Source organism: Plodia interpunctella, chromosome 7 (genome assembly GCF_027563975.2).
Source record: "Plodia interpunctella isolate USDA-ARS_2022_Savannah chromosome 7, ilPloInte3.2, whole genome shotgun sequence".
NCBI classification, from domain to species: domain Eukaryota; kingdom Metazoa; phylum Arthropoda; class Insecta; order Lepidoptera; family Pyralidae; genus Plodia; species Plodia interpunctella.
The window spans coordinates 3766606-3794170 of record NC_071300.1 but is presented as its reverse complement, the minus strand read 5'-3'; the positions used below and the strand labels follow the sequence as shown (position 1 = coordinate 3794170).

The 27565-nt window shown below is 33.2% G+C and overlaps 1 protein-coding gene across 2 annotated transcripts in view; it reads left to right on the top strand.

Moving 5' to 3' along the window:
* The first annotated feature begins 1337 nt into the window (after positions 1–1337).
* Positions 1338–27565, top strand: part of Fas1 (Fasciclin 1) — a 61715-nt gene continuing 35487 nt past the window's right edge. For both annotated transcript variants that reach the window (XM_053747522.2, XM_053747521.1), the window contains exon 1: positions 1338–1567. In XM_053747522.2, coding sequence (XP_053603497.1) covers positions 1445–1567 — 123 coding nt within the window. In that variant the 5' untranslated portion in view covers positions 1338–1444. The remainder of the gene's footprint in view (positions 1568–27565) is intronic.

The window sequence follows — 27565 nt, the reverse complement described above, 5'->3', positions numbered from 1 at the left end:
TTTGCCCAGACGACAATACTAGAGCAGGTAGAATTCTATGCCGACTGTTTTTGTAACCTTTTGTATATACTTATCCGTGGACTACTGATGTGAGCTTTTCTACTTTTGTATTTCTGTGATAGAATTAAAAAAATAATAAAAAATATAAGAAAATATAAATTAATAAAAATATAAGAAAATATAAATTAAATTAAAATATCTCTCTCTTGTCGAAAATTTATGTTTATACTGTCACATGCGTACCTATAAATTTTATTTGAAGCCAATGCCGGAGTTTGCTCGCACATTTATTTTTTTAATGATATCTTAATTATAATAAAAATTTCTTTATTTATTTTTTAAGTATTTAACCATTACGATTCCGTATTGTGTTCCAATGGTATTCGAACGTCAAATAATATACGGAGGAACGATTGTTACCACCATAATAATAATTGTAATAAGTAATGATGTAGACGAGTGACCTTACTATGACTTGGTCTATTCAACAACAAAAGTTTACCTGAGATTTGTTTTAATTGTTGTGTGTTGTGTGTGACTGTGATGTGCAAACAGTCAACACAACTAAACAACCTACCAAAATTCAAAAACTCATCGCTATTAACGCGCCATAGAGGTTCATGCAGGGTAACATGATGTGTCGTTGACTGTACAAGAAATTTTAATCTTTCGATGGCATTGGCTTTGCTCTCGACTGGAAATGGAAAAGGTATTGAGTGTTTTTATTATTTTTATCCGTTTTCTCAAAGCTAATAGAGTGAAAAGGAATAGTTGAGATTGAATTGAATAAAACCTATTATTAAAACCTTCTACGTAACGTGGATCTGCAATACCTCATCTAGATATTGTTTACGGAAATGTACCTAAGAAATGTTAAATTTAGCACCGAGATTGGAATGATGATTGAACAACCTAGTTTTACTATACAATTATCAGATGATGAATATGGCGATAGCGAATCACCAGAAAACAGAACGCACTGTTTCAGTGCAAAACCTATCAATTTCCATAAAGTGTTGCATAACTTATGTAGAAACATCCGCAACGCCCAATCTACAAGATTGATGGACGAGGCTGCGGCTACACTATACGTACAATTTAGTTTTGTATCGCTGTGTTAAATAAATAATCCCGAAGATCATAGAAGTTATTACACTGTCAAGTACAACAACAATGTTGATTCATCCTTTGAATTTCGAACTATCAACGGTCATTTTTTTTTTTGACCCGTTACCGGTAGGATGACCAGTTTTGTCTGTTTTTATCGCACCTTTCGAAGCATGGATGGAGAGAGAGGGAAGGGAAGTAGGTACCTATGCGTCAACCGGCGCGTCGGCCGCGCTCTGCCGGCATTCGGCGGCGCGCGTTCTGGCCTTGTGCCCGTACCGAGAAAATCAGATGAATGCCGCGAGTGTAACTTTGTGAATAACTTAGTGACTCCTGGATGTTCGTGATAACGATGGGTGCCCCACTTGTGTTGTTGTTAGTGATGTGCGCCGGCTCCTTGGCCGCCGACAGGAAAATGACCATCGCGGAAAAACTTCGACAAGACGCGGACCTATCGCAGGTATTCGAAACTTTTGCATAAGTTTACAACTCACAGAAAGAGATTATCGTTTAAACCTTGTGATTTTTTGTAATTGGTTTTCTGTTTGAGGTGTTTGTTCTTCAATTTGTAACTTTTCTTTTGTCTTTTCATTTCTCCAAATATCTGTTGCTTCATATTTCAAATGTATCTTCCATCCATCTTTTTTATTTCCCAGTACTTAAATAAATATAAGTAGTTTTCTCTACATAAAATTACATGTTCGAGACCTCAGATTTACCTCAGACCCTGAGATAAACTTCAAACTAATAATTATAACACACCCAAGGTACACCGATACTCGAACATATTGAAAAGAAAAAATATTGTATTGCAAAAAAAAAGGCTGATAAAGAAGTTCGACCTGTGAAAGCTATCGTACCTTTGAATAGCCGTTTGTTGCACTTATCTGAATGCGTTTCTAAATTTTGATCTATGTCCATGAAATGAACGTAAATTTCTTGTCCATAAACATCTATACAAAAGTGATTATCATTTTTCAAATGGGTGTTATTTTTTATTCTAAATGAAGTAGGAAAGAGAATCCTGGGCGTTGACGCTCCGTGATGGCGGAAGTGACCAGGAAAATGATAAGGAGAGAGACATTACGTACATTTATTTTTACCGTTATAATTACAAATATACAGATTATATCAATATGTAATATCATTATCATTACATGGTATAAAACAAAGTCGCTCCTCTACCTGTCTGTCCCTACCTAAGCTCAGATATTCTAAACTACGCAACGGATTTAGATGCGGGTTTTTTAGATAGAGTGACTCAAGAGGAAAGTTTTGTACATGACATGTATAATATTGCACCTATGCGAAGCCGGGGCCGGCCGCAGGTGTATAATAAATTGTACTTTATTAGATATACACATTTTGGGTTTCTGGATAACCTCGGATCAAGAAATCATATTGGAAGTATTTTTCAGTGATAGCACATTAAAGTTCCAAGAAATTCTTCGCGCTTCTTTTTTTTTGTATCGGTTTTCTAAGTAGGTTTTAACTGCGCATGACTCATATCAAATGTTATGCATAAATGTTAATTTCTCAATAATGTTTAATCTGCATAACTGCAACAACAGCTGCGTTTAATAATTGCGAAAGGGATTTGTTCCTATATCGCCGGCCATCTGTCACTGACTCATGCTAAAGCCCGCTCAACATTGGGCCAATGTTGCGGCCAATCGATGAGTTTAACCTATTAGTGGCGTTCCCGCCCTAGAATAGGACCACTTCATATCCTACGTGGATGTTATACGAGCCGACTACGGGATAAAATGCCTAGTTTATAGGAAAGCATTCCCAAATAGGGATGACGACAGGCGGCCGGTCTTATAGACATAGCAGAATTTTAAAAGGTTTATTTTTGTGGACCTCCGACTCCATAGAATTACATTGAGTAGTCGATCGCGGAGAATTGAGACACAATAGATAAACAATTGACTGACAGGCGCATTTGTACCAGTAAGATCTAAGCATACCTAGGGAGGGACAGATAGACAGTAGGAAACGACTAAGTTTAATACTACCTATGTAGTAATAAGTCAAAGGTTGTTTGGTTACAGCTATAAGTTTATAATCACTATGTAACTTGCAAGAAAACAATATAATTGCAATAAGATAGTTACAAAGAATAATAAGAATGTAACATAATATTACAGTAGTAGAAGAGACATGACCTTTACGCGACTTGAGCAGATCTCACCCCAATTTTTTGTCACAAAGAACAAGATACCTATATGATATGAGTTGGTATGCTTTGATACGACGACAAAACTGAACACGCGTATGTAAAGCAGCCAACAACTATTCTATAAAGAAGAGAGGCGCTTACGATAGTACCTACAAGCGATAAACGTCGATAAATATATGGCAATATTTATAACGGCTCTAAAGTAGTTACACCCTGCGTTGCCTTTTTTCTGACAACGATCATTCATTCTTTTGTTCTCACGATTCTTTCACTTTCCATAGTTGAGACAATGGATAGCAAGAGCAAATTGCAGATCATTCAATAAGTCGAGCATTCTTCAAATACTTCGAGATTGTAATTTTTTTTTCTCATCTCATTCAAACTATGAAAGTGGAAAGTCTGAAAATATTTTCGAATTCATGCGCCTTCTTTAATATTATTCATAATTAAAAAAATCTATAAACAACGGAAATCTATTGTAATATACTGATACGATAAAATAACCCCAAAAGGTAAAATACACTTGATAAAATTAACAACATTTTGAAATTTAAACTATGTATCATCCTACAACAGAAAATAGTATTTGAATAAAGCAGAAAGCGTATTTTTATACAAATTAACATGCTATTCGCAAATCATAAAGAAATTGTTGAGTCCACAAAGCACAGCATAAAAGAAAAGAAGGAACAGTTGTCGAGACAGTCCATAGTTACATAATTGAAGTCGAGTCTCAAATGGCTGCATCCGTTTGACTTGAGCTGCTTATCTGTAGTGCAGAGAAAAACATTTATTTTTAATATAAAATATCCACTTACTGATAATAAATGTTACTGGCACGTTTTAATTGTGTGTAATAACTAACTACTTAGTTTGTTGGCAATTTCCAATCATCTATCGCATTCTCGCGTGTGCCTACTACTTTCGGAGCTGTGACGCTCCGAATCCTTCGCGTAAAAAAACAACCATTAAATTTTGAAGATTTGCCTATGCTTTTACATGTAAAAGCAAAGACAGCCGGTTACAACTGGCTGCCTACTTGATGTCAACACGTTTTGGAGATGCTATTGTTGTCTTTCTGCTGTTAAGGTATGTGTTTCTTCGTCGCCTAATACGACATCCAAGGGAGGATTTAGAATGGTCCTATTCTAGGGCGGGATCACACGCCGTTATTGAAAACTAACCTAAATCGAACTCTAATATTTTAGACTTTCAAAGATAAGGTATACTTACCTAGTTAATTTTAAAAGATGAAAATGCATTTTAATGATAATATAAAATTCGGTAATTTTAACCTAAAATATGAGGATATCTAACGCAGAAAGACATTTGGATTTTATGATAGCGCTAAAATACTTTTTACGTTGTTGATAAGTTGAACCCTCGCGCAAAACACTTCATTTTTTTATTACATACCTAATCAAAAACAGTGTCCTTGACGTTGCCTATAAAAAATATCTTCAATGGGGTATTGATTTTGTAAAGTGTTGAAGAAGTAGAAAGATTTTAATTTAATATGTACTTACCTTATCACCGTTTGAAAATTATGAGAACTAACCTATGGAAATAACAATTAAATTTCAATGACCAAGCGGCCTGTTATAAAATCATAGCCAAATCTTCAAAATGGGATTGTAAGTTTTTACGCGAATCCTGGGCTTTGGGCGGAATGTAAACATGAGGTATAGAAAGAGATCTAATTTTGTGCCATAAAGTGTCTTGTAAATGCGACTATGATTTCCTTATTGTCGATAAGCAAAATCAAAAGGCAAGTTATTGCCTATGGGAATTAATCTCGCCCGTCTAATGTATTTAATGGGAACATGATTTGAAAAACATATTGATGTAACCAGTTTCAAAGGAAATGTTGTATAAATGACACTGATACGGAAACATTTTCTTTATTCTGTAGCTAACTTCATTTACTACTCGTATTTCTTTAATATTTTCGAAAGTTTCAATGCTGCTAATTTAATGAAATCAAATCACCTAACTAATTGTTTTTACTTATATGGAAATATTCCTGTTATGTATACCATTTTCTAGTGAAAAGTCAACAATTCTTAAAGACAAAATATACCTATTCTATTGACAACCAAAAACAGCCACAGATTCTAAAAAAATAATTTGACAATTATAACGAAGTAGTTACATAATCCGTCTGACTACCTCACAATTGGTACTTGGAATTAAAAGAGTTGATACTTGGACCAAATGGAGCTCATCTTACGCTCTTCCTCCGCGGTAATTACCGTGGACAACTGCCCCCTTTGTCAATCAACGGATAATTTAATTTCATTCAAACTTCCTTTGCGGAGATTATAGTGAATATCAAGTTACCTACGACGAATCCATTTATTTGGGATTAGGTGGCTCAATGGTTGCTTTAATAAGTTACAATATCTAGGGACTAACTAGTTCCAACTAGATTTTCAACTATTTGGATTGAATGCTCGTAAATTGTATTTATTGGTTACTAACTTTTCCTGTGGCTCAATTCCTGTAGGAATTTTGAGTTTAACCGACTTTGTCTTTATGGTGAATGGAATGACAGTGCTAAATTTTTACTTCAATTTTTGGGTTGGCTGAACTTGATAAGCCATTGGGATAATAACAAATAATAAGAAAAATGTAAATTATATTTTTTATTTAGCAAGGGTATAATACTGTCAATTACAAAGATTTTGCGACTACTACAATAGTTAAAAAATCAGCATTGATATTTTTATCACATAAAAAAGTTATATGTTCACAAGCCTTCAAAATATATATACCTACTCTACTAAATACGGAAAAAATGGCAATTATAAATCCATAGGAATGTTGGTGCGGTAAGAACCGCAAAATATAAGGGAAAATATTTTAATGAAAATTGTTTTGTATGTCGTCATAGAAGGCTTCGAGTTTCAGAGCACATATTGTTATGCTCATCTCGAGCAAATATAAAGTATTTTAATAACTCCTGTCTCCGTACAAAGATAAGAAAGCTCGCCTTTCTAAAATTAAATTCCACAAAATATATTTATGTAGGATTTTTTTGGTAATAGGTATATATGCTCATGAGAAAAGTATTTACTAATGTATGTAAAGTGCGATAATGTTCGGATATCAAAAAAAATCTTTTCCGAATTATAAAGGGATATTTTATAGTCATTGTTGGATAAAATGTTTATTTAACTGTTGAGTTTTTTAGGTCTAAACTACGAATTAGTCTTAGTAAATGTTTATTTTACTTCCATCCCCCAAGAAATCCTTGTCATCTTAAGAGTACATTATCTTTTTAGTTTTGTAAGTGTTCACTAGAAAACGACCGATAAATTGGAGAAATGACGAGTAACTTTTGCGTTCAAAAGTTTCCAACAGAATTTTGCTTGTTAAGAGTTTTTATAATATCACTTGCAATAACTACCGATGGCTTGTATTGTTTTATTTATTTTTAGCTATTTGCAGACAGAAATGTTGTAATGAAAGTTTTTTTTTATTTATATGTTATAAAATATAATAACGTAACGCATAACACAAGTCTCGAAATAATTATGGGGCTAAAGCAATCTGTGTGATTTGTTCTTCTGTATTTATTATTTATGTGAATCCTTCTAGCTAGGTATTTTGCTAAAATATATTTTTGACAAATGATTTTATTTAACTTAAAAAAAGATTATACTTTCTCTTTTTCTCCACTTATATAGTCAGATTTGTTAGAATTCTTAGAATCAGAGGAAACGTAAGAAATCACAATGGTTCTGATGCAAACGGTGTTCAGCGGCGAGTAATAAAGGCGGGATGGCATTGCGGCTGCCTCGACCACAATTTCTGAGTATTTTATGGATAAATTAACTTTTTACAATTTCCTTTTATTAGTACGTTATTAAAACATATCGATTTTTAATAATTTCGGCATTCGGTTTTACATTTTCGCAGATGTGTATTCGCTAGTAATTCGACTCCGGGATTCTGGGTTGTTAGAGAGCCAGCAGAGCAGATTTGTAAATGAAAATATTTTTTCATTATATTTAAAACTTCTAACCAGACCGAAATAAAGGGGGAAGACTAGTAAACGTGCTCTATAAAAACTGACTTAAAATAAATTACAGCTTGTCTACGAAGTAGTTATTCAAATAATGTGAATAAATATGAAATGTCTTTGAAATCCATCTTCTACCACTCCTGTCCCTTCCTGCACTCCTAGGCGACGACGGCGACGTATCAATTGGTGGGGAATCCAATAAAGTCATGCGGGCGTGCGTGCCGCTTATACTGATTATGTCATATTTTTATTCGTCCTTCGTCACCTGATACATGCATAATATGGTATGGTAACGTCTTTTAAAATACGTGACCGTTTTTGTAGCCGCTTTTTACCCGAATTTCCTGTTGGTAAGCGGAAGTTTTTCACATATTTTATCGACTGTCATGCGTTAATTCCACTCATTCATATTTTAATCTGGTACAATTATTCTGAAATGGTTCTGTTAATATTAATTGCGAATCTGCTCGTTTTCATATACTAGTTATATTTTAATTGTTCAGTGATTTACGAATAAATCATACGTTTGATTGTACGCATTCATTCGTATTCAAGTTGACATGTGAAATATGGCACAAATTCGATTTGTTTTTAGGTACTAAGTACATTCGCATAAAATTATAATTAGTATTCAATGGATGTTGTGAAACTGAAAACAAAACGTGTAAGTAGGTTGGTTATCTACCTAATTATACGTTTTGTTTTCAGTTGTAAGTATACTTACTTTGATATAATACATAAAGGAATTAGGAATGAAAGCGTTATTAGTCAATGCCAGTAAAATATATCTTACTAACTTGGAGAGATGCTTATTTTTAAGCTTTTCTCTTTATAAACCATTTCACAGAAACCCATTTGATGATTAAAATCTGTAGTTATAATTACTACCAGTGGTGCTCTCATATCCAGGATATCATAACATAAATTACATCTGAAATTACATACGGATTCTAATTAAAAGCCATATATAAACTAAATAACTGTGAAACTAATGAACAAAAAATAATACTGCTAATACTTGTTATACAAAAATGGATCATTATAATACAACAAAAAGTTATGACTTTCCGAATAAATTAAGCAGATATACTTTTAAGAGATAATTTTATTTACTCTGGCCACAATGAAAAAAAAGTCATTAAAAATATGTATTGAAAAAAGAAAAAGGACGCCGTATTTTGAATATCGTAAAAGATCAATATCCTTACATTATTTACTTTCAAAAATATTCTATTTATAAGTAAATAATCTTAATAATTATAAAACATAGCGACTGCAAGTGCCATGTACTTACAAGGAAGAAGGAATTAATATTCGGGACTAGCACCGAAGCGTTGTTAAGTAATGACAATTGTCGTTGGGGTTCTGGGCCCTTCTCGTGCATATAAATTGTCTTCTGGGAACGAGTTCCGGAACTCTCAACTGTGAAATAAACTATAATCACCATTACACTGACGCATCATTGATTTTACAAGAACTTCACCAACCAATGTTACCATCGAGATGAAAATCGAAGTAACTGCTTTTCAATCCACGTTTTTCTTATATAATCAAACTGAACACAAGCACTACCTCTCATCTGTGAAATAAACTTTAATATATACAACATTGAGTTCACAAGAATCCCCAACTGAAGTTCTGATCGAGGTAAAAAAAGAGCAAACTTTTTCGTTTATTTTTCTGTTGGCCTGTTGTATGTCCCACTGCTGGGCAAAGGCCTCCGCTTCATTTTACCACAAACTTTTTTCGTATTTAATGTATCTCTAAAGTAATAAATATGGTTATTTAAATGGATTTGAACATGAACTTTCTAGTGCGCGATAATATTTTACCGATAGCCGACGACCACATAACAATATTGTTTATCTATTGTATCTCGATTATCCGCACTCGATGGGTTAAACAGTGGACGAATGTGGATAAGATTGATGTGACGAAGGTATGAGTGGATGGATTGCATTAACTAGTTTTCCACTCTAAACTTAGATCTAAAAATTTGTAGATAAGTATATTGAATACAACATACAAATAAGGTATACTAAAGGTGATTGCTAATGTTAAGGCGATCAGTACACTTTCGTGACGTGCGTGCAATGTCACGATTTTAAGTTCTGTATGAGTGTTGATCACGGCTGTATAATCTACTACCAACAGAATAGTTACATACAGTGCAGAGTTTGTATTTTAAACTTATTTGTTATTTGATTATTCGAATAGTACTGTTATTTGATTTGATTACTCAAATAGTACAGTTATTTGATTTGGTTACTCAAATAGTACTGCCGTTTTGGAGGGTTTCAAAAATAAATTGGTTTGTAATAACTGAATTACTGTATCATAAATAGTAGTTAATTAACTTTTCATTTTAAAACAATCCTTAAATTTTACGATTTTGGTAAATCATCTGGATATATAACGTAACGTAACAAAAGCATCCGGTATTGTGATCATTTAGGAGACGGTTAAGTATAGGCTATTCTAGATAATTTCTTAAATTAATTAACATATGCTGGTTTTTCTAGTTTCTCTGTTTGTGTAATAAGAACTGTTCCAATAACTTTCGGTTAGCCAGGAGGTTCGAGCTGGTAGCTCGTAACATAACATGTTCCTGTCACGTGTCAATTGCAAGCTATCTCAGGGATCCCTTCTTTGTATTCACAGCCGTATCGACGTCGGGAATTGTTTTCTATAAATAAATATTGTAGATGTAGCCCGCAGCTCCACCTGCGAAAAAGTAAAACTATCTCCACAATAAAAATCATACATTTTGGATGATGCAAGACAAACAAATACACAAACCAACATAAGAATGAGTATACAAATATATTTCTAGCTAGATGAAACATCGAATTATTCCGTTTTACATATTGTTAGTTAGATTTGGTGAACGCCGAATGACGCTGACGAGACCATTGTGTACACTAACATACCTAATTGACCAATCGCTGGGAAGTTGAATCCGTTAAATCTAGTTACCATATTACGAGTAACATAATTCTGATTTACTTTTTCGAGAAAAAATGGTCTATCACAACCAGCATTAAAAAAAAATTAAGGTTAATTTTTCAAGCGGACCATGGGTCTTGATTCATCACAACCGGGAACACGCGATGATAAGAATAAGACAGAGAGCGTAAAATTGATATTTGTATTATATTAATAGTATTAAGTAATAGGCATAAGGGACTTGAATATAATCTAACGCCAATTTAGCATAACGCACTCGAAAAGAAAGACTAACATTTGCCATCACCCTGTTTACCTAATGACAAGGAAACCATTGCAAATACATAAATGTATCTTTAAAGTATTTCAATGGTTTCCTTGTCATTTGCATAAATTAGTTTTATGAAGTCTAAAACAAGTGTGTTATTTGACAAGAACGGATGTGGGAACTACCGTCTGTAATGAAAGTCGTTCCGTTTGCCCGGCCCTCATTACCGACTGCGAGGAAATAGCCACCTTTCCAACTTTCAAGACGTCGATTTGTTGTTGAACTACCATTTCCAAGTCTTTTTCTATCAAACATGTGGCCCTCTTACTAATTTATTGAATGAATAGTCTGAATCGTAACGGGATCTTCTAAATATTCTAAAAAAACGCTATTGCCGTCACTTATATAATATTATTTGTTATTTATGAATTTTGTTACGCCATGTTAGGCGGTGAAGTGATGTGAGATGAAGAGATGAAAGGTGTTTAATCCGTAAAATTGTACTTATATTGAAAGAAATTACACATTCGAAAGCTTTAATCTGATAAAATATTGTTCTCATAAAGTTTCCTCATAGAGCATTCACATGAAAAGATCCGATTCTTTAAAAAGAAAAACATGTTTTTTTATGAATATCGTTTTGAACGATTTTTGTTGTCGTCAATTGAGTCAGAGATTTCATTTAACACTTGACTAAAACCCATACGGTAAACAGTTTAGGAAGTCCCACGTTGTAAGCCGATCTTGCATGTACCATCAGTCCATGCTTATGCCATGGAAACTGAATCGATGTGGAATATTCAACTCTTTAGGAGAAGCGGAAGTAAGTAAGATTTGATTAGAAACAGGAAAGGTGAAATTTTTTAAAGAAAGAAAAAAGCACTTCTTATTACCGATTTTTTTTTATTTGAAAAGTGGTCTAAGTAATGCTTTGGTGTCAGCCCAATGAGCTGTTATATAAAATTGCGGCTCTGAGAGGAATATCGAATGTGATATTCACACAGCAAATGTCGCAAATACCTGACTCGTCGAGCTCCGGGCACTCGCATTAAATAATTTAACATGTCGGCTCGCAAACATGATAAAACAGATTGAAACGAAATGAGATTATGTTTCCACATTATAGTTTACGTTGAGGATTAATGAGTTAGATATATATCATACGTTTTAACATCAAAGCTCGGTAGCGAGGTAAAACCGCAAAAGGATAAGTACCTCAAAAGTTTGTAGTTGAGTAACTACTTAATATTGCCGACTATTAATGTTTACCATTATGAGAGTTGGCCGGTGTTATTACTGTAATAAAATGATTACCTAACATATTTGTTTGATAAACTTTGAGGCCCTGTCCATAAAATATCCTGAAGAAAATAGTAGGGGAATTATAAGTTTTACGTGTCTGTGTATCTGAAATTTAGATTTCTTTAATTTAGTTTTATTTAATTCATAAATTCTTGAAATTCCGCAAGCAAACTATATTATATTGTGAGGTCGTTGCTATCGGTGGTATCGGTTTGCAAAGCAATTTATTTGAGAATTATAAATTCATAAAACTTTATTAAGATTCATTGAGTTGCTCACAGACATATATTGAGAATACTTATATTTTTGCTTGTTCTTTTCTTTCTATCATTTGTTCTTATATTTTTTAAATAATAATTAGATAGATATTTTTTTTATTGCACTAACCTATAACTAGGTATTCAAACATAAATGAGCGCAATGGCGGACTTATCGCAAAAGTAATTTCTTCAAGCCATAGAAATAATAATTTTCTAGCCAACCTTTAGGGGAGGAGATACAAAGAATTGAACCAAGGGTGCAGCAAACTTGATAGTATTACATAAATCAAACATAAAAATATAATAAATAAATAATATTCGACATCAAAATATACGTGCATTTATGTTTGGTGACTTCAAAAGTAACCTGAGAAACATTAAACTGGGTTATGCTTCCATCTCACACGCAATTTTAAAGTGCTTAGACCTACATCTATTTTATTGTCACAGACGAGACTTGAGCAGGTAATGATGCCTAAATGTACACGACCTCGATGTCACGGTTCGTGGGTTCGAATCCGAATTTGTACAGGAAATTCCATTACCGAAATGTATGTCAGTGTGCCTACTGGATGAGAGAGACAGTCTTTCAATTTTGTTTTTAATCCTTAGTACTATAAGAATGGTTTTCCATACTTCCATAGTAGTATTATAAAGACAAAAGATTTGTATTTTTGTTTGCAATAAAAAAAAATGGCACAGATATAGACGAAACCTTCAAGAGTAACATATTTACTTTTCATTTTGATTTTTCATTACTACTTTTCATTTTGATTTTACCCGAGCGAAGCCGGGGCGGCGAGCTAGTCAACACTAAAGTAAATAAAACAGAATTTCATTAGTATTTAAATTATTTTTATTCTGAAATTTTCTGTGGAATAGAACCTTATGCCCACGACTGGTTACAAATGTCATAGATACGAGACTATTTATAATTTTGCTGCAATCATTTACCAAACTAGATACGGAGCGTGACAAGCTTGACGCTGCAGATTCCCGATATTGTCTGAAGACATCCGCAAAGTTAACACGCTTCGCAACGTTTACATTATCAACTTTACATTATCATTCTGCCCACATTACTAGCTTACGATTGCTTAGTACAGTTTAGTATTCTACTCGTGACTCATGCATTCATAAAAGTCATGATTAGGCGCCTTCAGGCGAATGGAATAAAATCTGACATCAGTGTTAGCCAATACACTCAAAGAGAGGAACAGTACAGTTTAGTGGCGTTTAATAACGTATTAATTTAAAATGTATAGCTATCAAATTTTGATAGTAAAATAAAAATATAATTTAATGGTTCACGTCATGGTAATTGGTCACGTTTATTACTCTTTTATGAACGTGTGATATAATAATTTATATTATGTTATTAAATTAATTTTAAAATTATTATAGGTACATATAATAATGCAATACATGTCTTATAACAAAACTTAGACTAAAGTATATCAACGCAAAGTTAACTTTGAATTAAAACTTTAGTGAAAATAGGAAAACTTTATTACTTAATTTAGAACAAAAGAAACTAAAATACCAAATTATAAAATTATTACATACTTCACGGATAGCACGTGTTATTCAATTTTAAATTTATTTAACATGTTACTATACTTGGATTTCAAAATAGCTCGGTATTTTGGTTAAAATTAACGTAGCGATGTAATTTACTCTAACAGCGTGTTGAATGCCGTGACAAAATGTGCGTGCTATGACGGCCAACCGTACAATGTTGGTGTCTAACAAAACTCATTTCTCTTATTGTGTTGTGTGCGGATGTTTCTTCGTGTTATCACGTTAACTCACTGTTCCCTTTTGCATGTTGCAAACTACATTCGTATAAAAGGACGAGAAAGAATAAGAAAAAAATCTCTTTTATGTAGTATTATTATTTTGAAACATGGTTTACTTTGTTCATAGTTATATAATTTTGCCGGGAAAATGTAACATCAATTATATATTAACTCTCTACCTTATCTTTTTTTAAATGGAAGTCTTATCAAAATGTGTCAAATCTCAGTTGAGGAAAATCCTTAATTTTCTTGAATCATCAATGTAATTTGTTTTGTAATAATGCTTAGAAGATTAAATTATGCAAACAATTTTTTACTTTTTGAAAACAAAATTACTTATGTCACAACGTGACATGTAATTTTGTTTTCAAAATGTAAATAAACAAAATGTTTTATGAAATGTTATTCACAATTTTTTTTAAAAGATTTTCACACAGAATATTCCCGAATAAATAATGAATCAACCAATCATTTTTTTTTTTTTGGCTGATAACTAATACAGCTATGCTCCACCAGAAAAACATTTAAAAATATACAAATCTATTATCAAACTCTTTAGAAATCAATAGGTCATTTTCGGCACATCGTTTTTAAAGTACTCTTGAAAATTGTTCACACTGATAACTGAAAGTAATGCGTACTTGATGCTATCTGCAGATAGGGCGGAGGGGCCCTGCATCTACAGATTTTAAAATGCGTGTGCGCGCCATTAAATCAGTCGTCAGCATCGATTTATGGCCCCGACCCCACCAATAAAACTTGATGAGCCGTGATCAGTGTGCCAAAACTTCCACAATGTCCCAATAAGTCTCCGTTATTACTTGTAGTATTACATTATCTGTACTCGCGTTGATTCCACACGCATAGACTAAATGTTCTAAGTAGTATTCGCTATATTGAATTCCTGATTTACTGCGATCACAGATGCCATGGCTAGTTTCGTTGGAATGCTAAAGCTACAGAAAAAAGAAAGGAGATATTATATTTTTTGAAATAATATTAATTTGATCAAGCATGAGTTATTTGTTTTTTTTTTGGTAGATTTTCATTTCTTGTGTACTGCTTAAAGGTGCATATCATCCCTATGCGTTATTATTTTGCTACAGATATTTAAAGTAGTAGTACATTAATTCATTAGCTCCATCTCTTCACACACGAAAATCTGATTAAAATTATGAAAGCTCTACAGATATTACTGAACCAGTGCACACAACTTTAATTAAAGTCTCAAAAAATATAGGTATAATTAATCCAGAGTTTTTAAATCCGCTCGTTAATTTAGGTTTTGTGAAGTCAGCAACAGTTTTATGGAAATAAAAGGGTAAATTAGTGATTCCTTTTCTATCAGTAAACGTAAATAGCCTGCCGATTAAGGCATTAGCAATTTAAATGAACTGCCACTAACTAGCCTTTCTCGTTAGGGGCTGCGCGCGTGGCCACATCATCCGGACTTGGTGAGGTGTAATTTATATGATAAACTTGGACCGTAAATAATTTATATAACAATCTAGTGTTGTGATTTGTGTTATGAAGGCTTTTGTGAATGTTAGCGAAAATGGTATTTCGCTTTGTACATTTATCTTAAACATACAAGACTAAACGGAGTTCGGTGGCGTGTCGTGGCCTTATTTATAGCATTCAATTCAAATTCATTTACTTCATAAACACAATTCATTATATGTACTCACTCACCAATTAAGTTTACAAAAGCATTGGTCCATACATACATGATTATTTTTTTTACGTGTACATACTACTGAATGTACCCAAATGGGTATCACAGGAAATGTTTTTTGACATTTTGACAGACAGAAAAAGCGAGGTACAGCGATATTTTTTTATGATGACATGAGGAGCTTTGACGATTAGGTACATAATGCTTTCCTCGAACATTTACTTATAAGAGCTAAATTAGTTTTTTCGCACGCAAATACACCTAGTAGGTATTTAGCAGTAACAAGATGAGATTTCAAAAACATTGTTCATAAGTATTCCAAATGATGCCAAATTTCATTCCATTCCAAAAATTTAGGCGGATGATTTATTTGTGTATTAACATTTATATTATCTGCAGTGAGGGACACATGGACTGCCGACGGAATGACCTCTCGACACAAAAATGCAATTAAGCAAAGGGCAAAATGTCAATTAAATGTCGTTTGCGTTGCAATATGTCGTGCATATGAAAGTGGCATTCCGCTCGACAGTGTTCATGCAATAAATGAATATAAAACAATAACTGTTTTATTTTCATTTGCTCCTGTGCAATGATAAAGTATCTGAATCATATTCTCTACAAATACACTGACCGGATCCATCTTAGTTAGGTCAGTTTTATTGAATGAACAATAATTGATTTACACGATCAGATGTCAATTTGCCTTGCTTAATAAATAAATAAATATATTGGGACAAATCACACAGATTGAGCTAGTCCCAAAGTAAGTTCGAGATTTGTGTTATGGGATACAAACTCAACGATACTATATTTTATAACAAATACATACATAGATAAATATCCAAGACCCGGGTCAATCAGAAAAAGATCATTTTCCATCATGAGCCGACCGGGGATCGAACCTTGGACCTCTCGGTTCAGTGGCAAGAACTTTACCACTGCGCCACCGAGGTCGTCATTGCACTGTATAATCAATTTATTATTAATAATTTTAGCGTTACAAATTAACGCACTTTTAGCGTTTAAAATTAACGCACGAAGCTCTATTACTCATTAAAAGTTGGGAAATTTATTTAAATGTGAAGGTCGTAGGAATAATAAAATTTTATTGACAATGTTCTACTGAAAGATTTTTAGCACCATATACAGTTACGTTAAAAAGATTCAACGTTTTACAAGTAAATATGTATGGGACGAAGTAATGTCTGTCTGTATATGCGTATCATCAAAGTTGTTCACCCAAGTTTTGAAGTTCGGCCCTTAAGAGTTCCGTAGGTATGCCGTTGAATTAAGAAACAATGTTACGATCAAAATTAATGAAGTTCCAACTGAACAAACTTAGATAATGCTTCGAGATGATGTACAGAATAAGAAATGGGAGGAAAAATACAATTGTTCTTATTATCTAATAAAGGTACTTATTAAAAAAGTAAAAAAGACGCAGAAGGTGATAAATAATCTCAGAAAAGTTACACATTTTTAAATTATGGTTTTAAATGTTTTTCAGAACAAACTACCTCTAACAATGTTTGAAACTTCATGCATTATATGATAAGTAGTAGAGACTGGATACTACTTTGTTGGAGCTAGACTTTAAAATATGGCTTTATGTCGCCTGCCAGAAGCACTAACTTGTCGGAAGTTGTTTTTTAATGGCCAATGGTAAAATTCTTTCTATTACCATACCACTTTAAGTATTAAAGTAATTTCCTACAGAATGCAAACCAGTCGCGGGGCTATAAATCACTATTAATAATCCAAGATTTAATCTTCGAAGCTAGCATTGACTGCCATTAAATAAATGGGTAATACAAAAGCGTGGAACAAAAAGTTAGGAACAGCGATTTGTGTGTAATCCGGCGAATTATTTGTTTGGGCAAATGGTTTTTATGGTACATATCATAATCTCCAATTTTTTTGCAGTGTTTGGGGTGCATAATGCGTGTTGTGAACTGTTGTGTAACACGGCATTGTTGAGAGGAGCATAGCACGTCGCAACCAAGCGCGAACCATTGTGACGATAATTGGAAATGCGGGCACAATAATCGGCGTTTTATACAAAAAATTCAATAAGTGCGTATGATTTATTTGAGACTTAATATGGCTTACCTAGATGGAGATTGGGTTGGGTATCGGCAGCAGTTGCACATTTAAAAGCATATTAGCATTTTGTTAGCAATAGCAATTATGAAATTTTGAATATTTTAAACTATAATGAAATTTTATCATTATGCGAGCATCCGAGTCATATAAAAAAATATGCTTTTTTTATATGACTAGGATGTACTACTTGTAGGATTAAAGTACATGCTTTAGTACAAATAGTGTTAATAGAAACATGTATCAGTCTGTTAACGGATTACCGTAGTGCACGGCAAATGTGGTGTTCGGTTGAAACTAGGTAAATTAAAGGAAGCCTTACAAGGGGTTGTTCCGGTTTCGAAGGAATCGCCGGACACCGGTGTGGCTTCCTACGCCGCTGACCGCAGCCGTGTGTTCACACTTACTTTGGGTTATATTCGTGTTTATACATCCCTTTAATACTCAATGTACTGTTAATATATTTTTTGAAGTTTATTTGTTTAGACTTTATTTACAAAGGGCGGACTTAATGATAAAATAATACTCTATCAACTTGAAACCTGAAACTATGAAAGGCTTCAGGACAAATCATTTATATATAATGTATTACAAATATACATCAATAATTTAGACTTCTTTGGAAGTTTTTCATAAAACTAGTTGAAAAAGCTAGATTTCTCAAATATGATCGTGATTTCAAAAAGAAAACAAACCAACGCTGATTGGCAAAAAATAGATAACAAATAACTTTCGTTTAATCTATAGTGGATTCTGTTAATTAAAAAAATCATTATCCAATCATTACACAATCGTTCAATTACTGTAAAATAAAGTAAAATCAATCATTGAAACAGCAAATAGACAGACACGATCTAACTGATTACAGCGACAATAAAAACGAAACATAATATAAAGAGTGCTGAATTTTCAAGGAACCTAAATCCAACAAACTTAGTCTACTGTAAGGTTGGAGCGACATCTTTGATCTGTAAAAAGTAACTTAGTTCCGTCCGTGGGGCGAGCCAGTACAATGCTCATTTAGGTCACAAGTCGGAGTTATCCACCTTTCTTCCACTTACACGGTTAAGTTCACGTCTAAAAACTTTCACAAAGCGCTTAAGGCATGCCATTTGCGAGTGAAATTGTAATTTTTGAACAGGAAGCAGATGATTTGGTGATTTATAAATTTATCGATGGAAATAGATGTAGACAATTTGAGACTGTCTAAAACTATGATCAAATTATCTACCACGACACTCAATCGAAAAAGTTAAATGCAAATAGACATATTTTGCATGAAATTGAACTTTTAATTGAGTTTATAAAAATGAAGTGCCTTATGAAACATATACGAATGAATGTGAATAAATTAATGCAGAGATAAACAAAACAACCGAAAAATATCATCAAAATGAATGATATCAGTTTTCACAACTGTGACATTCGTGTCTGATTTATTTGGGTCAGCTGTATATAGTTGAACGTCCTCCCGTCAACCCATCAATAAACGTTCACAAACACATTCGTTAGAACTTGGGACAAATCCGGGGGGATGTACGTGTCAAAATATAATTTACTTCTTCATTTTACCTACAAAGATGTTGCGAAGTGTCGTCCATCAAGAAATGACGGATTGGCTGCTATGAACAATGTCTCCGTGAGGGAGTAATTCCGTGGATTTCAATTTAAAAGTATTGACAGGCTGAAAAATTATTCTTGCGCTTCAGAACTTTTTGTGAAAAATTGTCCACAAATCCATCTTTGGTAAAAATTACTAACTTAGCTATCTATTTAATTTATCTTTTTGTTGAAATAAATAACACGCGTATCGATAATATAACTACAAAACGTGGATGGAGAAAGAATCAAAGGATGACGCAATTCAATTTGACTTCCCACATCTTTTTATCGTTGGTTTATCAGCATATTGTAGCTCAGTTCAAAGGCATATTCAATGCAAAATGGCAACAAAATGCAAGCATTTTGAGTATTATAGCTCAGGTAATTGATGAAATTAAAACAAACAAACCGCTGGCAATATAAAAAGAAAACAATACTCCGGCTCGTATCAAGCTATCAGACCGGGGAACAAAGGCGTCTGTCCTCAGAAGCTCATATTGAATGCAGTCTGCACTTGCAGCGGCGAATCAAAAGCAAGAGCAGGATACTCGCTCGGTGGTCTTGTATTCACTAACGACCATGAAGGAACATTGCTATAATCATGACTTTTAACCCTTGTCATGCAATCACTTACGAATATTACGGCTAATACCTACAGTAGATTTAGAAAGTATTGGCGAGCGATCACGTTTGATTGCAGTCTCTGTTTATATCCTACTAACAAAAATTTGGAAATAATTAAATACAACGAAAGTTTTTGAAAAAATCTTTCATAGTTCTTTATCACTACCGTGGTTGGATTTTTTTTTTGTATGAATCCGAGTTCTACGAGCTTATTCCGTCCAAAGTTTAACGTACGGTCGAGACATAAATATACCTACGTCCATATATATGTAATGTAATCATGTATATATGTAATGTAATCAGTTTCTGGAGTTATTATGGTAACAAACAGTTTTATGTAAAATAAAAATTACATCAAAATTTATCGAATTTTATACATATTATATCAATCTCTACTATAAAGTTTACTAATAACTCATTATTGGAGCTTGGCGTGAGTCCTTAAATTGAATTAATCAAATTAATAGCAACGGCTTAACTAAATCCACAGTAATACCGCGATCCCATTATTGCGGGAAGTTTTAAACAGTTCGATAATGGCCGCCGAAAATAATGGCTCATTTCCATTTCATCATATTTGAACTATGTAGGTACAAGTTAATCGAATGTTTGTGTTCGAATTAGTTTTCCTTAGGTTTGATAACTAGTATCTAATTTATAATATATAAAAAACATACTTATTTATATTACTAAATTATAAATGGTTGATACAAATGATGATATTTTTTCGGTTATCATTATTATCGGATTATCATTATTTCGGTCAACAGTTTGAGTCACAAATGTATTTATTAAATACATAAAATACCTAGTCATTTTCATACCGTTACTTTAATTTCTAGCTCTCTTGACAATATATATGTGGAATATTGTCAAGCCTGACTTTCTTTTGTCGTTCGCCTTCTCTATTAAATAGACCGCAAACACACAGAATTGAGAGAGTGTATGAAATTTTCATTCTCTCAATTCTGCGTGTTTGCGGTTGTATTCGTAGCGGTGATGCCCCAAAGCTCAGGGTTAGCATAAAAAAAATGCTGGCCTATGACCAGCAGTGGAAAGTCCACTTCAAACTATATAAATAAATATGTACGTGTTATTAATTATGTGTGTATTACTAGGCATGTAAATTATTTAGTAAAACGAGAGAGAGAGTGGAGGGTGCGTGTTTCCCTGGGGTTATCAGATAATGTATCTCTAGTAAGTAGGCACCTATCGTTTGATGACAAGTTCTTCGTAATACAGGGTCTAATTTTGTCTACATGTTCCGTCCATGGTTCTGAACAACTTTTAATAATGGAGTAATTCCGAAATCGTGAAAAAAAAATAGCTGTTCTATACAATATTAAATAGGTACTTAAGTTGTGGAAAATGTATGGATCTGCTGATTTTTTTTTTGCGATTTCAAGGTTGCTTTCATACGAAAAGTTGTTCAGTACCATCGCCTGAGCATGTAGATAAAATAGTGCCAATGTATAAGAAATCACCCTGTATAGGTAATATACTAGAATCCAACCGTGCAACATTGGCTGCAACTGCAATTCAACAAAATATATTTGTGTTTCTCTTCGCCGAAAGATTTTATATTTTGATAGGTGTATCTGTTTAGGTAATATTATTCAGGCCTTTTGTATTTGTGGTATTGTTGTAAATCATATCAAATGTAAAAAATAATTAGGTTGATTAATAAATGGTACGTAGGTATGATTCAAGAAACATTTTAAAAAGCATTTCATAGTAGTAGTAGTAGAAGTCAGAACCAAACTATACTTAATTGTTTTAATAAGTACCTATCACACTAATTTCATAAGCCAGAATTATTTCAAGAGCAAGGTCTAACAAAGCCGTTTGAAACACTACTTCAGTCGATAAGAATGTCTGGCCAAATGCGGGCTCCATTCAGCTCCATTGTGTTATGCTCTCTCTAGTGTCTGTTTAAGTTGGATGGCTTTGTCCGTTTTTCTGATGAAACACAATTCTGGAGAGGACATGATTGTGTCAATTTCTACAATATATATATATTAATACTGTGAAAGTGTGTAGTAGTAGTAGTACATCAAACGAACTGTAAACGCAGCAGCAAATAGTAATTGACAGCTAGAAATTGCAATACAGCGCAAAAATATTACGAAAAGTTCAGTTTTATCCAGTATGGCAGTTTCCGCTGCGTCCGTCTCACCTGATCCGTCATCTGAGATAAAACCGGATTGAAGGAACACCAAAGTAAATATTTATCACTTATCTAGATAATTACCTATGTATATATAAAAATACTGCAGTCTTATTACGAAATTATAGTATAACTGACATTATAAATGCGAAAATCTGAAAATCGCTCGGCCGATTTTAATGAAAGGAAATTGACCTCATTAGATAAAACATAGGCATACTGTGAAAATTTGTCTGTCACGATTTCACGGCTAAAAATTGGACTGACTTTCATAATATTAATAAATTGAAATAGATATGGCTACCGCGGGCAGAGCTGCGAGTAACAGCATTATACTAGTAGCTATATAAACAGTAAGTAGCCAGAATATCACGTCATGAATAATAACTATGCTTTTAAAATTGGCTGAGTTATTATTCCCAAAGCATATTCTTCAGCTCAACGTACGATGCTGAAACTCCGTCAGTCTAATTCTCAGCCAAGTTTCAGACTACTTGTGTAATTATATATTCAAATGTTCGTATGGAAATTAGATTGTAAATGTACATTTTTATACAAATGTTAGTAATTCAAATTATTATTTTTTACCTTGTTTGATGTTTTCTTATTGTAACTTAAGCCTTTCTCGACTTCCAAAGTGGATGTGAAGAAAAAGCAGCGGCGTAACTTTATTAATTTTTTTATATATATTATTGCATATAATAAAAATCACGGACATTTATTTCATTCATCAGCTTAATGGAATGCAAGATTGGAGTAGACCCGTGGCATAAAGCTTTTTCTAAAATATAGTTTTTTTTTAAATTATCAAGTTCCATTCCATTACATTTGCTTTGAAGACGCAAATTTATTAGGAGTTGTATGACCAAAAAATCAATTAACACGTAAAAAAAATAATTATTTAGAACTTAACGCGTAAGTATTAGGTGCATTTTGCTAATCGATAATCTTATCGTGCAACCTTTAAAACAAAGGACAAGGGTCGTCAAAAGTGCACGGCTTCATGTTTCATGTTTCATTCAGCGCGGAAGCGGCCAGTTACCGACGGACAAAAGCGGACAATTGTTCGTGCAAATTTAATCAGATCCTAATAACCCGGGCCGGACCGATTTACACCAGGGAATTAGCGGCAAATATGCACAGTTGACTACCATTTTCGTCTTTATTAGCAATTTTGTAAAGCGCCAGTTGGGTAGATTATTTTGGCTTAGTTTGTTCGAAAGCATATATGACTAGATGTCGCATATTGCTATTTAAATAAAGTAGCTATAAAAAGAAAGCAAGCATACCAAAATTGCTGAGGATAAGCGAACAGCCTCGCAAATCTTGTGCTGAGGCATACTCGGGTGAGGCAACCATATGCGTTGCTCTCGAGGTACTCTCAGGACCGGCTATTAACTAGACAAACATTGACAGATAATGTGTAATATTCAGATACCTATGTCGTCAAAATAACAAGTTGAGTTCCAATTATATTAGGTAGGCACCTGAATTAAACTTTGCGATTTAGGTAAACAAATATATATATATATATATATATATATATATATATATATATATATATATATATATATATATATATATATATATATATATTTAGTATTTTCCTTATACATTTTGATTTTTCTTTCTTATTTTATTGCATTATGTTTCGTTGTTGAAATTCAACAAAGTAGATCACCCGGTAGGGGGTTGGATGAAGGGAACCCACCCCGCTGATTATTATTATCTAGGACATTCAGGAGACTCGGCGCTCTTGATCTCAAAGGTAAATATTACAACAATTTAACAACAATTTTACAAATTATTTTATCTGAAAGCTAAATTTATTTATTATTACGATGTTAACCAATATTATTTAATGACAAAGATAATTTCTTTTTTTTTTTAATTTATTTGACACAAACAGTCATAAATACAAATTACTAATTAGTTAGTAAAGTAGAGTAATTTGTATTATACTGAAACAAATATAGGAAAAAGTCAATAAATTGCAATTAAGTATGTAAGAAATTTATAAATGTTTATCTTTACACCTAACTACTAAAACTATATATACCGCTTAGATTTTTTTTAATGAAAATGTTTACTTTTATAATAAATACATCCGTGTCTTCGTTAACAACAATCATATAATTCCAGGCCACTTGCCATTGTTTAAAATGAAACATTTCACTACCGCCTTGCAAACCTAAGGGGTCAGGTCGTGCAAATTGAGGGTTGTAGTTCAGTGACCTCTATACAGCTGTTGTATAACCGAACATCTCCTGGCGCCAGCAAGGCTGGAGGCCGTCGCGACTCCGCGGCGCCACGTCCTCTGACACTAAAACAAGGAAACTGAGATCATTGACAGAAGGTACAAAGTACAAATAAAAATATACTTAATTTTGGAGCCAAGTTACTACCGAGTACCGAGTACACTCGCGGAATAAGGTCTTTAATTTTTAATGTCTCACAAATGAACCGATTTTCATCTTGTTTTGTATCTACAAATTTATTTATTACAAAAATTAAAAAATCCCCGACTTTCAATATTCATTTCGCTACAACTTTTGAATGGCTGAACCGATTTTCATGAAACATAGCTAAGAACAATCGGGATAAAATTATTAATGACACAAAAAAAACTAAACGAAAATCCGTTCATCCGACAGACAGATACACAGATACACAAAACTTATAACACCCCTCTTTTTGTGTGTTCTATTGGTGTGGTTCTAATTCAGGTATTGTTAATTTATTTATTTATTTATACCGTATACGGGGTAGAGCGGAGAGTTATGAAAATCTATGGCCATGTTTAGCTGACTTAGTTCTATTTTATAGTTTTTATAATTAATGCTACGTTTTAATTTACCTCTTCTTCCTCACGAGGACGATCATTTAGTTACTGTGTTGCTTACGCAAACTTTAGTTATGTTCTGAGACCTGGATACCTAATTGTTTTGTTGACTGTACAATGTTGCGAATGTTTGTCTGGCAAGGGATGAGTTGAATAATATTGCGAGAGCAAACAGTTCACTGATGACATGTTTTTAATTTCTACACGTCAAAATACTGAGATTGACTTGAAAATGATGTTGAAATGAATGGAATTACCTTATGTCGAGGCCCTACCCTCAGTATAAATATAAAGAGTAGGTACCTTCTACGTACTTCTCCTAACTCGATAAATAAAAGAAGATGAAGTTACACATACCTACTCTACTTTAATCAAAAGCGCGCCAAAAGTTCTCGTATAAATATTTGGAATGCCAAATTATCGTTAGCAAAGTTTTTGAGATTAGAACAAAGGAGCGTAATGAAGGGGCTTTAGCGCCGATTATAATCGGAGCTTAACGTTACATTATCTCTGAATAGATTGCTACGATTTATAAAATAGACTATCTCACCTTTAAATTTAATATTAATATTAAAATTGCACTTGAACTCGCGCTCTTTCTCATTTTAACGTATTCCCGTATTGGAGAGCAGGGTGCGCTTTCTTAATTCTTTGATCGACTTTATGTAGTCTTCCGCATCGATAACTACCAGACCATATTGGCGCGCATATCATTCTCAACATTAAATGCCAGTTTAACTTTATTTTTTATTATTCATTTATAGAATATATTGTTAAATGAAAAACAAACTCATTACATTGACGAAATAAAGCTGTCGTGAAAAATATAACAACGTAAATAGACTCCATTCGATTCGGGAGTCGATTTTATGCATCGTTTAATACTGCAGCGCGTGTCTCGATCGTAAAATGCGTCGTTCGTTGTACGTAGAGCGTCTCCTTTACTCGGCGTCAATCTACTTTGTCTCCAAATGATGTCATTTGTTTGGTTTATTTCGTGAATTTTTAACATATGAAAAAGAACGCATAAATGTTTTTGTATGTTCAGCAGGAAAATGCCAGTTCAGGATAATCTGTAAGTATTTATATTGTAAATGAGGCTTTTCTCTCTAAATACGAAGATTTTAAAGTAATTTAGACATTTTTACGTAAATACCTTTTCTTCTTTATTTTTCATTATCTATATAGTTCTCATATGAATAAATACTAAATATGTACTTAAATATAACATATATGTTATAACGATTTTTGACATATTTAAAAATATTTTTTTCTCTTATTTAATCGATACTTTGGTACTTATAATAATGTATCAATAATTATTCTAATTTGATTCGATAATCGATCTTTCAGGAAATGAGTCTAGGACTTCCTAAAATGTTAGCCTTTCAGAAACTCTCTGGTCCTTAGTATTACATTTATTTTTGTGCAGCGGTGATCACTTAACATAAATTCATTCATTCCATAAAAATAACAAATCCACTTTAATTTTAAACATTTAAAAACCTTCATCATTACATTTCAAATATGATAGATATTCGATTATATTACAACACATAAGAAATCGGAGGCCGGTTCGAATGTAATAAAATTGGCTATTTACAAAAACTATCATGAGATATGGCAGCCAGTTTGAATGATAGCGGGAGTTCCTTCAAAGCCTTGTTTTATGGCCTGATTCAGCGCTGCTTAGAGGTTTGGCACGTAACCTTAATGGCCGAATCGATATTGTACAGAAATCAATCCTTACATTTTTCGATGTTCCTTTTCACACATCTCATGTTTTAGATACCTATATAATGTAGGTGATTACCCACGACTTTGTCAGCGTAAAATGGTTAATTTTGACAATAATTATGCTTTTTGTGATTAATGTCCATGCCATATTGCTAGGACAAATATATTTCTGTGATAGTCAACTAAGTCAACTTTGGTCTTTTGAAATGACTAATGGGGGTTGAATTTTGAAAAAAAAAAGTAGCGTATTATAGTCCGTGGACTTTAACTACATGCATACCAAATTTTATCAAAAGCGGTCCAGCGGTTTAAGCCGTGAACGCGGAGCAGACGGACAAACAGACTTCCACCCCCATTTATAATATAGATGGATTATTAAAAAAAGAGTCACGAGTAAGAAAAACACGATTATGTTTTTAATTTTTATCATCATCATCAACAGCACATAACGTCTCCACTGCTGGGGCACAAGCCTTCCTTATGAATGTTTCTACATTCATAAGGCCTTCCTTATGGAAGGCCTGTAATAAATATAATTATTATATTTTCACATATTTTATTATGGTATTTCATGGATATTTTTAATCTGTTACAGGTAGCTATCAGGGTTCATTAAGCACAATAATGCAGGTAACAAACTATTATCCGGAAATGTGGACCAGAAATAAACTCAAGAATCTAAGAATGTGTTGAATTTGAAGTATGATTTTTACCGAAATTCCGGGTAGAGGTGATCAATGAAATGTAATAATGAATGCTTCAGTTAACTTTAGTTATTCTGCTCGGGCGACCACGCAAACGGGTAGAAATGCGATAAAAACGACCACACTATGAGTTTGATTCATAGCTCGGTTAGTGCTGAAAAATTGCGTTCATGCGGCTTTTAACAAGTGGAATAAAAAAGGACATACTTTTAATGTTATT